Genomic DNA, 14,833 nt, shown 5'->3' on the forward strand with positions numbered 1-14,833 from the left:
ACCCCCGATCCCTTTCTTTGGTTACGTAGACCTAAAAGTTCTTTAAAAAGGGTTTGTTTACTTTTCTTTCTAAAAAATCACTTTTTGGGTGACTTGGTACACCCTAACTCTATACGAAGTGGCGACTCCATTTTCCATTCAAAAACCCCTTTTGAACTTTGTTTGGCCAAACCGTCGCATTTCACAATCCCACGGCCTTTTATTTTCATTTTCACACACGTTCACATACATATCCCACACACTACTTTCACTACTCAAAAAGTGGGGCGCGACACCGGCGAGGGCTTGGTCGTGCCAATTGATATGCCTTGGGGAAATGTTTTATGGAATCTTGTAGTATGAGAGACTCTCGATTCCGGTTTACTCGAGTAATACCACAGTGCAAGTGTTTGGAGTTCGGGCCCGGTAGGGGGATGTTAGGTGGAAGGAGTGGGAGTGAAGTGAAGTCTACGGTTGGTTACTTTTAAACATTGACGGAGAGTCAATGAGAAGATGATCTGATCAAGAAATGCAAACGAGGGAAAAGGGCTCTTGAGAGCCACCTGTATCCTTTTATCACCACATGTGATGTGTGTCTTTGCTTACTTTTAATGTAATGAATGAAAAGCTTGATGCTTAAATGTACTTGGTTGCTTGATTGATAGTATTCTCACTGGGCAATTAGCTCACCCCGATCCTTTTGTTTTCCTTACAGGAATCTGACTGCTTTTGGAATGACTTTTGATAATTGGTTGCCGAATGAACTAGATGAATATCTCTTTTGTATAGTTTATGAATTGAAACCCTAAATGTGCCATTGGGGCCGTTTTCACTTTTATTTTGGCAACCGTACATGTATTAATTTTGAGTAATTTTCATATGCCATTTTGGCTTGTAAATGCTAAATTTCAAGATGTGAAGGTTTGCTTGATTTTTGGTTGGGTTCTGACGGGTCGGTTACTATTCATGGCCGACTCCGGATTTCATTTTTTTTATTTTGGGTTATTTTGCCAGTTTGACTTGTTTACGCGCGTTTGTAAGTTTCGGATCGAAATAGATCGCTCTAACTGCACCGTTAGTCCTGGCGAGAGCTGGGCAGGCGACCCGCCGAACCCTTTGGTTCGCCTTAGGGGGAGGTGGGGCCGTCACAGGAACAAGGCAAAATCTAAGGTTGGAGTTGAAGTTTGTTTTCTCTCTTTCCCTCTCCAAAATTTCGGCCATGCTAGTAAGAAATGAAGCAAAATTGGCCAAGATGAAAGATAAGAAGAAAGAAACTTGTCTTAGTCAAACAACCGTTGGATTGCCGACACTTGTCGCTCAAGATCTTTCTTTGTTTTTGTTTTCTTTTCTTCATTTTCCTTAGTCAATAATGGTGGCTGACTTATGGATTAATTAAGGGCTAATTAGCTCAATTAAAAACAAGAAGATTAAGGTAATAAAGTAATGTTCAAGTGGTGTACTCACTCGATAGCAAACGGTGCACGTCGGTTCAAGCCTATTTTCCTTAACTCGCACGTACTTGTGTTTTTACTTATGGTTCACTCACTTGTTATTATCACTTCTAATCGCACATTTTTTCTTATCTAAAACTCACTCTTTACCACAAAATTTAGTACACATACCTCACCAAGTGATCGCACGGCCAAAATGCACCAGAAATACACCAAAAACCCTAGTATGCACAAAACCCCCTAACTTATGCCCTTCCTTTAGAAAAATCATAACTTAAGTTATAAATATCAAAAATTCATACAACTTGGTCTACATTTCTTGATAGGTGAGTGTTCCATTGCCTGTTAACTGTTTATGTGAAATATCTGAATACTTGATCTGTGACTGGTTGAACTAAACAATTGTTTTGACAAATTTGAGGCGAGCGTGTACTTTATCACACTTGACCTCCTTCGATTTCACTGAGGCTATGTATACTGCTATTATAAGATGTGATTTCTCTATATTTGACTTATGTGAGTTGTTTGGGTGATATCCCATCAACTACTGTGACTATTTGGGTACCCAACCTCATAGGTGAGTCAGTTGTATCGAGCAAGCAAGGGCTTGGTCGAGAAGGCTGATAAACCCTGAGGACTGTTTACTGTTTACTGAATCTGAAATCTGGTATACTCAAGTATTACCTAATTACTGTTTGTGGTGTTCGGGCCCGGTAAGGGGGTTTACTGGTGGATGGAAATTGGAGTAAGTGGTGTTCTATGGACATTATATTCTTTAAACGCAAACGTTGATGGAGAGTCAATGGATTCTTGTTATGATTAAGCTCAAGTGGATTTGGCTTTTGGAAGCCACCCCTATCCTTGAATTGAATTGTGATTTAATTGTTATAGTACAATACGGTGGTTACTTGTTTATATTACGCCTTTAATTGGCTATGTGCTTATATGTTCATTTGGAACCTCATTGAGCTTTAGCTGTGACGACCCCACCTCCCCCTGAGGCGTACCAAAGGGTTTGGCGGACCGCCTGCCCAGCTCTCGCCAGGACTCACTCACTCGTATCACGTGCATACATCCATAGATAATAAATAACATCGCAATTCAAGTTTATAATTTATATTGATGCACAATCAAGATACAAAATCTCAAAATACCCAAACTGGTTCAAAGTGTATACAATCCAGATACAAAACATTCTATTCGAGTAATAGTGTGAGTACAAGTTAAATTCAAAACAACTAGACTACGCTAGTCTTTACACATCTCACGCCTCGCTCGTACCCCTGTAAGGAAAACAAAACTAACGGAGTAAGCCAAAGCTCAGTGAAGTTCCAAATATCAAATTGGCCATCAAACAAAGTAATAACAGTGAAATAGTGAAATAGCGAGCAAACAAGTCCAATCAAAGAGATAGTACTTCAGGTAATCAAGAATATATGGATCATATTCACATATAAGGATACAGTGGCTGATATCTCGGCTCCATCCCAGCTTGATCGATTGGTAGTTGACACTCCGTCAACTTTCAAGTAATAACTAGTCCAGAAAGAAAACCCCACTTCACGCCAGTCTCCGTCCACCGATCAACCCCCTTATCCGGGCCCGCACGCCACACGAAACACGGGTGGTAATACTCGAGTATACCGATTAGCCGAGGAGATAACACTCCACTCGACATTACTAGTTACCCAGGATTTGTTATCTAATCGACTAGGCCATTGCCGGCTCGACTCGATTAACTAGCCACAGGGTTTCTGGAATTCCAGGCAAGATATAATTCATACACATGTAAAGCAAGTCAATTGAAATTGATGAACAAGTACAAGTCTCATTAGGGCAAGTGCGATAAAGTACACCTTTGCCCTGTCAAATCACTTATATATCATGTAATCACATTTGTCAAAGAGAAATCACAAATATCAAGTTCAATCAGATATTTGGAAGCACTCACCAAAGTAGTGCTTTTAGTGTTCTTGTCTGGGTGGTACTATGGGTTTGGAGTCCAAATCTGCGATAAAACTTGATTTAAGAACTTTGAAAATCAACTAAGGTTCGAAACTTAGACGTTTCGTTCAATAAGAATCAAGAAATTGAAATTCACTTGGAGAATAGTCGTGAAACGGTTGCTCGCTTTTCAAATTGAAAATTTTGTTAGATGTATACTTGGAAATAACTTTTGAGTCGAAAGTGCAAGGAAAACGGATTTATAGTGATTATTACCGCTTTTCCTAAGGGTACAAGTTCGGCTAGGTTCTAACGTATAACCCTCGATAACCAAAGTAGCAAAAGTTCTAGATGGTTCAAGTGATATTCATTTATCAACTTTACCCAAGTCGCAAGTGTATTTCTCTTGTCCTCGAGCGTAAATTTGGGCAGCATGCCCTTTGTATTTTCCTATTTCCAGCCATTTATGGCTTCATTATTTTCCTCATTCAAACCCAAAGGTACACACACCACAATCTAATTTCAATAGCCATTCAATAGGCTCAAGACAATACAAGGACAAAAATCAAACTAATAACAAGTGCGGAAATGAAATTTAACAAGAGACAGATTTGACGGGTTTTTGCGGAATGGACACATCCGAGGTTACGCTTATCGGATTGAGGTAAAACTTATACCGTTTCGAAGCTAAGACAAAGGCCTACAACTTTGATGAAGACCACTTAGTCCAAATTCCAGTGTAACCTAGTCAAATTCCCAATTCTCAGAACCAAATTCCAACTAATCGGCTAGTTAACCGTACTACCTTTAAATGGCCATATCTTAGGTTACCAAAGTCCATTTAAGGTGTTCTTTGAGGCGTCAAAAAGTTAAGATAGAGTAATAAAACTTTCATGTTTTGGAAAATGGCTAAATCAGCACGGATCATAGTGAATAGACACGGTCAACTAGATGAACTGTCTAAAACGGATCACTGGAAACATCCCAGGGCAGCGAGGGTATTTTGGTCTTTTCACAGGGTACATTGCTCCGATTGGGATGAAATTTTGTAGAAAACCATAAAACATCATTCTGTACAACTTTCATGTTTTATGCCAATCCTAATTCGGCCTCTAACATAGTGCACTAAAACCGGACAGAACTGAAGCATACAATTCCAGAAATCTGAAAATTTTCATTTTCAAAGGAAACTTTCTTCATTTCTTGCCTCAATCACCACCACAACCTCTTATATAAACTTAGATACAACATATACTATCCATAGAGCAAGTATAGGCAGAAATTCCTTCAAACCCTAACTCATATAACTCAAGAAAACATACCCTATATCTACCCAAATCATTATAATAACTATCATCCACCACAAATTTAAGGTGCTATGCCAAATTAAACAAGATCAAGAGTAAGAAATGGGGAAATCAGCATTATTACCTTGCTAAAGTGACTACGAAGAGAAACCCTAACTTTTCCTTCCAAAATTTCACCAACACACCACTAACTAAACACTCAAGGAAGGTTTTAATCGGTTTAGTTTCTTGTTTCCTCACTTAATACACTCAAACTCAAGATGGAATGGTGCAGCTCTCCCTTGGTTTTTCTCTCCCTCTCTCTCAGCCAAAGCAGCAGAAAAATGAAGAAGAAAGGCAGCTCCAAGGTGATAAGAAGGCAAGACAATTGGTCTTGGTCAAGGCCCTTAGTTGGCCAACAAGTGTCACTCCAATTTCCACATATTTTTTTGTTTCTTCTCCTTGCAATTTTGGTCAACATTTTCGTCCAAAGCAAGCTGGAAATGAGGGGATATTTTGCTCAAATTTTAATGAGCTTGTATGGTAAGAAAGTGGTGATCAAGTGGTGTGTTCAATCGGTAGTGCACGGTACACGTCGGTTCGCACCGTTTTTCCTTAAATCACACGTACTAGGGTTTTTACTTCCTATTCACTAACTTTTTATCATTGCTTCTAATCACATATTATTTCTCACCCAAAAGTCACTCTTAAGTACCAAATTTGATCCTCGCTCCGTACCGGATAATTACACTACGGATACACGTGAAAACCCTAACTTGCTCCAACTTGAAAACGAAAAGTGAAACCCTAATTTCTAAGTTCATTTGCACTTATTGTGGAATGATTGGGTAGTAGGGCTATAATAAATGAATAATTTCCAAATAAAAGGGTATTTTTGAGAAAAATATAAGGAATTTGCAAGTCCTCACACTCTCTCCCCCATAAAAGAATTTCGACCTTGAAATTCTCACCTTTCGTCATGAACAGGTCGGGATATTTCTCTTGCATGTCCTTTTCTAGTTCCCAGGTTGCTTCTTCCACTTCATGATGCTTCCATAGAACCTTTACTAATGGAATCTGCTTGTTCCTCAGGTCCTTCACCTTCCGATCCAATATTTGAATGGGTCGTTCTTCATAGGTTAAGGACTCGTAGAGTTCAACATCTTCTGGTGGCAAAATGTGAGTCGGATCCGGATGGTATTTCTTAAGTAAAGAAACATGGAAAACGTCATGGATCTGAGACAAACTAGCTGGTAACTCAAGTCGATAAGCCACATTTCCTATTCGCTGGAGTATATTGAAAGGTCCTATGTATCGTGGTTGCAACTTTTTCCCTTTTCCTGCTCTAATCTTTCCTTTCAACGGGGTAATTCGAAGAAACACCTTATCTCCTATCTCGAACTCCAAATCCTTCCTCCGATGATCGACATAACTTTTCTATTGGCTTTGGGCTGTTTGAAGTCTTTGGCGGATCATCTTTACCCGTTCGTAGGCTTCCTCAACCCATGGTATTGTAGCCGGATCTATAATCTTTCTCTCTCCCACTTCATCCCAATGGATTGGAGATCGACACTTTCGTCCATACAAGGCTTCATATGGGGCCATTTGAATAGAGGAATGATAACTATTGTTATAAGCAAATTCAACCAAGGTTAAGTATCGGCTCCAACTTCCTCCAAAGTCTACAATACAGGCTCTCAGCATATCCTCAAGAGTTTGAATGGTTCTCTCAGATTGTCCATCAGTTTACGGGTGATATGCTGTACTATAATTCAACTTAGTTCCTAGAGCCTCTTGCAATTTCTGCCAAAATCGGGATACAAACCTAGGGTCTCTATCGGATACAATGCTTACTGGTACCCCGTGTAGTCTTACCACTTCATCCATATAAAGTTTGGCAAGTTTCTCCAAAGAATATTTCATATTTACTGGCAGGAAATGTGCGGTCTTAGTTAATCGATCCACTATTACCCAAATCGCATCATGCCCCTTTTGTGTTCGTGGCAACCCTGATACAAAATTCATTGTTACGTGCTCCCATTTCCATTCAAGGATCTCTAAAGGCTGTAACAGGCCTGACGGTTTTTGATGCTCAGCTTTCACTTGTTGGCACATAAGACACCTTTGTACAATTTGGGCAATCTCCGTCTTCATATTCTCCCACCAATACAGACTTTTGAGATCTTGGTACATCTTATTATTCCTTGGGTGCACCGTATACCTAGAGCAGTGAGATTCCTCCAAAATCTCCCTCTTTAACTCCTCATCCCTAGGTACAACGACACGATTTCGGAACTTTAAGATTCCATCAGGCCCTAGGTTAAAGTTAGGCAACTCCCCTTTCTTCACTTTTTCTACCCACTTTTGCACCATTGAGTCCTTCACTTGGCCCTCTTTGATCCGATCTAATAGTGTCGACTTCACCTCAATATTTCCAAAAATCACCTTCTTTGGTTCCAAACGAGGTTTCCATTCACATACATCTTCTAACAAGCTCCACTCTCTCACCATGGAACTTGCTAGTTGAGCCTTTCGACTTAAAGCATCTGCTACAACGTTGGCCTTTCCGGGATGATAGTTAATCGTGCAATCATAATCTTCTAAGAACTCCACCCACCGACGTTGTCTTAGATTTAGCTCCTTCTGATAAAACAGATACTTAAGGCTCTTGTGATCCGTATATACCTCGAAAGTCACACCGTATAGATAATGTCGCCATTTTTTCAAGGCAAACACAACAGCTGCAAGCTCCAAGTCATGGGTTGGATAGTTCTGCTCATGAGGTTTTAACTTTCGAGACGCATAGGCAATCACATTCCTATGTTGAATCAACACGCACCCTAGCCCCTTTTTTGAAGCATCGGTATAAATCGTGTAACTATCGTTCCCATTGGGCAAAGCTAAAACTGGAGCCATAGTCAATTGCTTCTTAAGCTCTTGGAAACTACCCTCACACTTAACATCCCAGATGTACTTTCCTTGTTTCTTTGTCGAGTTAGTTAAGGGTCCCGTAATTCTCGAGAAATTCTTTATAAATCGGCGGTAGTACCCTGCTAAACCCAGAAAACTTTGCACCTCTATGGGATTCTCTGGTCGCTTCCATTTGGCTACAGCTTCCACTTTCGCCGGGTCTACAGCAAGCCCATCTTTTGAAATTATATGACCTAGGAACGCCACTTTTTCCAACCAAAATTCACACTTGCTGAACTTAGCGAACAATTGGTGCTCTCTTAGGGTTTGCAGCACTATTCGCAAGTGTTGTTCATGCCCTTCCCTTGACTTCGAATATACTAGGATATCATCAATAAACACCACTACAAACCTATCCAAGTAAGGTTTAAACACTCGATGCATTAAATCCATGAACGCTGCTGGGGCATTGGTTAAGCCAAAAGGCATTACCGCAAACTCAAAATGCCCATATCGAGTGTTAAACGCCGTTTTTGACACATCCTCCTTTCTAATTCTCAATTGATAGTACCCTTGTCGCAGATCCAATTTAGAAAACACCACCGCCCTTTGTAACTGATCAAACAATTCATCGATGTGGGGCAAAGGATATTTATTCTTAACAGTTATTGCATTCAGTCCTCGATAATCAATGCATAACCTTAAACTTCCGTCTTTCTTTTTAACAAATAGCACTGGAGCTCCCCATGGTGACTCGCTCTCATGTATGAACCCCCGTCCTAGCAAGTCCTGCAATTGCACCTTTAACTCCTTAAACTCAGCAGGTGCCATTCGATAAGAGGTTTTAGAGATGGGAGTAGTTCCGGGTACTAGATCAACCTTAAATTCAATCTCCCTTTCAGGTGGCAATGACCCCAACTCCTCCGAAAATACGTCCAGATATTCACTAATTATTGGCATGTCGTCCAACTTAATCTTTTCTCCCGGAGTGTTAACTATAAAAGCTAGATAACCGTGCGCCCCACGACTAAGCAATTTCCTAGCCCTTATTCCCGAAATGAGCGCAGATGAGGCTAACATACCCCTCACGTCTAACTTCAAAGTTGTCTCACCTGGTATGCAAAACTCTACCACTTTCATTCTACAATCTACCCGAGCATGGTAATGACCTAGCCAATCTATACCTAGAATGACATCGTACCCTTTAATGGCTAGACTAATGAGGTCGACTACTAATTTCCGTTCGCCAACCCAAATATCACAATTTCTGTACACCTCATTTGCAAGTAAAATTTGATTACCCGTAGGTGTTCTTACTTCTAAGTCATAAGGTAGACTTTCAACTTTCATGTCAATTCCAAGCATAAATGTAGGGTTAATAAAAGAATGAGTGGCACCGGGGTCTATCAAAATTTTGGCTAACCGGTGAAAAACAGGAATCGTACCTTCCACTACCTCCGTTGGTTCAGGCACAGATTGTTGGTCCAGCGAATACACTCTGGTCGGTACCCTCGACCTGGTCCCTCCGACATTGGTCGGCTTTGGGTTTGACCTGGCAGTCGACTGAGTATCACTGATCAATGGGCAGTTGACTATTTGGTGCTCCGTACTTCCACACCTTTGGCACTTCCGAGCCTTTCTCCAACATTCATCCTCTGTATGGTTCGGTTTCCCACAATGTCCGTACGTTACTCGGGGAGTGGAGGTTTGGCCTCCCTGCGAAATGCCTCTACCTTGTCCCCTACCACTTTGGCCTCCCCTCTGGGCATCTCCTCTCGGAGCACCTCCCCTAGATGTACTCGAAAACCGTCCATCTCCAGCCCCACGTCCGGATTTAGCGGGTGGCGTGTTCCGACCACTTCGCACTGACCCTTGGGCTCCACGAGGTACCCCTTTCCGTTTTACGTGGAAATTTCTCACTTGTGCCCTGGCAGTCTCTATCCGTTGGGCCTTTTCCAACACCTCCGTAAACGTATTAATTTGGGCTGCCGCCAAGGCCTCCTGTATCTCCACATTGTGCCCTTGCACGAATCTTCGTACTCTTCTTTGCTCCGTAGCTATCAGTTCAGGAGCAAATTTTGATAATTTCGTAAACTGAGTCTCATACTCAGCTACACTAGAAGTTCCCTGCCGAAGTTTAATAAAATCGTCCTCTCTCTTCTCCTGGACGATAGGTGGAAGGTATTTCTCGTTAAATTCCCGCACAAAGTTTGACCAGGTCCATGCAGTTCCCTCTCTTTCCCATTTGGCCCTAATTACATTCCACCAAGCCCTGACTGGATCTTCAAACTGGAAAACAACGAATTGTACTTGCCTATCCTCCGTATAGTTTAAAGCGGCAAAGATGTTGATCATGGCCTCTAGCCATTTCTCGGCTCCTTCCGGGTCTGGTCCTCCTAAGAACTTAGGTGGGGAGAACTTCTGGAATCTCTCTAAGGCCCTATCTTGCCCTATATCAGGGTCCCTAGGTTGATTTACAGGGGTTTGACCCTGTTGTTCCACTAGACGGGCCAAAATATTAGTCATTTGTTGGATTGCGGTTGCCACTTGATCTCCCCCTACAGCCTGGGGTTCAGGTTGTGGCTCAATCGTTGCCTCTCTCTCCTCTCTCGGTTCTTGCACCGGCTCCTGTGCTTGTCTACCCCCACGGCCCCGACTAGGACCGCGTCCTCTGGCTTGACTTCTTCTATCCTCCATGTTTTGGATTTAACCAACTATAGACATATAAACAAAGTAAGGTATGGCTCGTATCGCACGTTGCAAAAAGATAAATAGAGGCAATAAAACACATAATAAACAATTACTTTATATACATAGCAAACAAGTCACATATACATGCCAGCTTAGATAAGTCAAAGGCTATACTAGCCAAGGAACATAGAACAAAAGAAACCCTATTTACATCCACCGTGACACGTCAAAGTCAAAAACAAAAGAAAACGTGTCGTCCAACTATGTTCCTAACTACCCCACAAAAATCTCCTCAATCCCCGATCCTAACAAGTCGTTTGGCTAGACGCCGACCCAATAGACTCTGAGGATGCACTCGGCTCCTCCTCCGGGTCCTCCTCCAGATCCTCCTCAGGAGCATCAGGAACATCAGGAGCTACAGGTGCTTGACCCTCCTCGGCCAAGTCCTGTATCACATCATCCACCAGTGCCTCGCACTCAGTCAGGATGTGGCCGGTCCGGTCTCGAATGTACAGAACGAACCAGGGTCTGAAATTTTCACGGTTTGTAGTTCTATGAATCTAGTTTCAAACGCAACAAATGGAACTCAATTCTGACATTTCTACATCAAGTTATAACAGATTTTCTGAGACTGCTCAGGAGTTCTTGCGGAAATTTTGACAGCACCTCCCTTTGTTTTTCTTTACTTTTCCATCCAAACATTAACACCAATCACTTCTCAATTTCAACCACAAGTATACCCACAAATCATAAGCTATCAAACACCCTTAATATACAACCAATTTGTAGATCCAAAAGTAACTGTAATCATGTCCAAATTAGAAACCCTAAACCTGAAATTTATGCATCAAAGCTGAAATTTCTTTAAGCAAAGTGAAATAACACATAAACACTAGATTTTGCACATGTCAAAGCTAGGAAATCCTAACTAACCTTCAAGCTTCATATTTGGACAGAAAATTCATGATAAACTGAAAATTTCCATAATATCACTTCCAACCATGAAATTTTGCATAAAACTACCAAAGTTGCCTCCATAAGACACTAATTTGAAATTATCTGAAATCGAGAAAGATTCTTAGCATAAATACCTTAAACCTTAGCCAAAGAGGCTATCCACACCTTTCTCTTCCCAAATCATTCCATAGGAACCCTCAAGCTTCCTTAGAGAACAACTTCTATGGAGTATTTTGCAAGACCATCGGTGAAATCTCAAAGTTTAGGCAAGAAATTGAAGTGGAAGATGAAGCTATCTTTCTCTCTTTTGCTCTCCAAATTTTCGGCCAAGAGAGGGCAAGAATGAAGAAGATTTGGGTCAATTTTGATTTTGGTAAAGTTAAACAAGAGTTGGTCAAGTCCAACTTCCAATGAATTCACGACACGTGGCACCTTAGATGTCTCAAACTTATCTTCTTTCTCCCAATGGTTAATATATCTAGCTAACCTCTAATAATCTCCTAGCACCTTGTAAAATAATATCCCTTAACACAAAACTTCAACTAGGGGTCAAAATTTTATCGCACTAACCGCACTAGCGGGTCCCACGTCCAAGATACATTACTAATGTCACATAAACTAACTTACACTAGAAAAATTAATTTAAAACTATACTTACTTATAAAATCTCTGAAAAAATTAATATAATAGGTATAATGAAGAAAATGCATGTGAAAGAATAAAATAAAATAATATAAAATATGAAAAATTTACAGGTCCTCACATTTTGAGCCGACATGAGAGGTATCTCCCACCTGAATCGGTATGGTACATGCTATCGCTCAGAGACCCGATTATAAGATTATAATTCTAAGGGTTGATGACATTCAGTCCAATCGACAAATACCGTTATAGGCCGATGAGCGCACTCCAATCGGCAGTCATACAGTTCAATTATGAATCGAGGAAATTCACTCCAACGACATATACAGCCATAGCATATAATGCAATTCAATTCAGGCAATTCAATTACAAATCATTTTATTGAGAACGCATTCGATAAAGTACACACTCGACTCAGCAGTTATAACCCATCCATTTTATATTGAGCAATTCACATAATTTCCAAATATTCATGCACTTGACACTCACCAAGTAAACAAAGAAGTAATGCCCTCTTGAGGGTTTAAGCATCCACCGTAGGATCCTCTTGAAGGTCCTCTTGTGTGCCTGAGCAATTAATAACGAAATACTACTTAGAAACCCCATTTATTGAAGAAGATTGTACTAGAGTACAATCTAAGAAAATTTCACAAATACGAGCCTTAATTACTCGTAAATCGAGACTCAAAAGTGGGGTTTTAAAAGTACAAGAGAAATCTGATTTGCATCTTTAAAGTCAAGTGCGGAACGGTCGAGTGATATGGAATGAAAATGGAGAGTTTGAAACCCTCAATTTCCCTTAAGTTTGGAAATTTCAGATTTATCAAGCGGTCTTTGAAAAATTGTATCTCACTCTCGGTAAGTGCAAAATTGGAAAACTTGGTACCGTTGGAAACTACATCCAAAGTACTAAAAGTTCCTAGAAGACACTTTTCCATGATTCCAAATGGATGACATTCGAAATGTGGCTCAAAGTGGCTGTTTTGGACCATTAAGACAGTTTTGGGTTGATTTTCAGCAATGTTTGGAAATTCGGAAAAATTCACACAATGCGAACTAGCCTCTAAAATTTGGAAATCAATTAGAGTTACAATCAAAGTTCAAAACACAATAGGCGGAATAGGAATCGGAGTTTTGAGTATCGAGAGACATCAGTCCAAAGTTGGTCACATTTCGCAAACTGTTCAGTCATTTTCCAGATTTAAAGACTATCTTTGAAATATCATTTGACCATCGATTTGGCATTAGAAATACACCAAAATTGGTCCACTAAATCCTCCATGTGTGAACAACATTTCTACCAAGTTTCATTCAAAAATTCCCACAGAAAGGTAGTCATTAAAACAACCAAAGTTCAAGAAATATTTCAAGGCTAATCTGCCTTCTCACTTTTCTTTTGCTTGCAAACGTTTTGTGCAATGAAATCAGTTCTAAATCACTCCATTTTCGAAACCAAGAGTCCATAAACATCCACTAAGCAATTTAAAGGTAATGGAAATCACAATTTTCGAAATATAACTCCCCAAATAAGATTTGACCATTCGGCCAAGAGGAAAGGAAAAGTTTTCCAGATTTGAAAAGCAGACTTTGGGACATCTGTTGGGCATCGAGAATGACTTGGAATGGCACCAAAGTTGGTAGTATTACCCTACCATATAAGGGCTATTCCTCTGTCAAATTTCATGCAAAAATTCGTACGGAAGGTCAGTTAACAAAGCCATTAAAATTCCAAGAATTTCCAAGGCAAATCTGCCTCGTACGTAAATTTTCCTTTTCTAAACATTTGGCCAATGAAATCTTCTCAAACATGGTCTATTTGTGTAGACAAAGTCTAAGAAACATCCAAGATGTGTTTGGTAGGTGATTAACACCAAGAATTTCGAAACAACAAGTCCCAAATCAAGATTAGCTAAAAATCAGTCTAGAATTAGGGTTTTCTTTCACAAAGACAGTTCTGAAATTCGGCCACATCTGTCACGACCCCACCTCCCCCTAAGGCGAATCAGAGGGTTCGGCGGGCCGCCTGCCCAACTCTCACCGGGACTCAGTCGTTCACCACATTCCTCAAATGAATTACAAGAATAAACCTCAAATATTACAATATAAATCTCCAATTACATATCAAAAGCGAAGCGTCCACGCTTCCGCAGCGCCACTCTGATCCTTGATCACAATTAGTATACAGAAGGAAGTCCAAAACTTGACTATTACACATCCAATCAATTCTAAACGTTCAATACAATCCCAATATGAACGATTACACAAAAGGAAATCCAAATTCAGTCCATACATGAGATAATCCATGATTAAGCACTACAAGCCCTTCCTTCGCCTTGAGCCCTGTGGAGGGGAATAAAACATTTTTGGGGTGAGCTAGAAGCTCAGCGAGTAACCAGTAAAATCAGTAATCAAATCTGTTTAACAATGGTTCATTTCAATGATGTTCAATTCAAATCAAATGATAAGTCCAGAAACAATTTCAACATTTACAAAACATTAAATATGGAGTATCAATAATTCAAGAAACATGTACAATGGAAAGCGATAGTAACATTCGTGAAAAGATACGTTCGTTCTCCTGTCATTTCCTTTTTTTTTCATTTGAAATTGCATCATTTTCCACCAACCTACAAAGGTAATACTCGAGTATACCAAACGTTCACCCAGGTCCCTAATCGCCCGACCGAGTCCGTTTCTGGCTCGAGACGACCGGTAACAAGGGGCAATGGCCAGTTCAGCCCAAAAGGCTTACATTCATGCGCAAGTAGCATTTAATCATTTATCATGAAAATTTCACATTGATTTAGGTCGAGTGCGATAAAATACACACTCGCCTAGAAAGCTCGTTTTGGAAATCATTCAATGCACGTAACACGGTATCAATCAATAATACAAGTCATGAAGTCAAGGAAATATATCAAACAAGGAACACTTTCATATAAACACGCATGATATGCAAGAAAACAGTTCAAA

At 40.3% G+C, this 14,833-nt stretch overlaps 1 protein-coding gene across 1 annotated transcript in view; it reads right to left on the reverse strand.

Annotated features, from left to right (window-relative positions):
- LOC113704658 (uncharacterized) overlaps nt 1–8,530 on the reverse strand; it is a 30,250-nt gene extending 21,720 nt beyond the window's left edge. Inside the window, exons 1-2 of the mRNA XM_072060975.1 lie at nt 8,142–8,530; nt 7,710–7,791 (exon numbers count right to left, since the gene is read on the reverse strand). Of these exons, the coding sequence (XP_071917076.1) occupies nt 7,710–7,791; nt 8,142–8,530 (471 nt within the window). The remainder of the gene's footprint in view (nt 1–7,709; nt 7,792–8,141) is intronic.
- Nucleotides 8,531–14,833: the final 6,303 nt, after the last annotated feature.

The sequence above is a fragment of the Coffea arabica genome, chromosome 8e (genome assembly GCF_036785885.1).
Source record: "Coffea arabica cultivar ET-39 chromosome 8e, Coffea Arabica ET-39 HiFi, whole genome shotgun sequence".
Taxonomy (NCBI): Eukaryota; Viridiplantae; Streptophyta; class Magnoliopsida; order Gentianales; family Rubiaceae; genus Coffea; species Coffea arabica.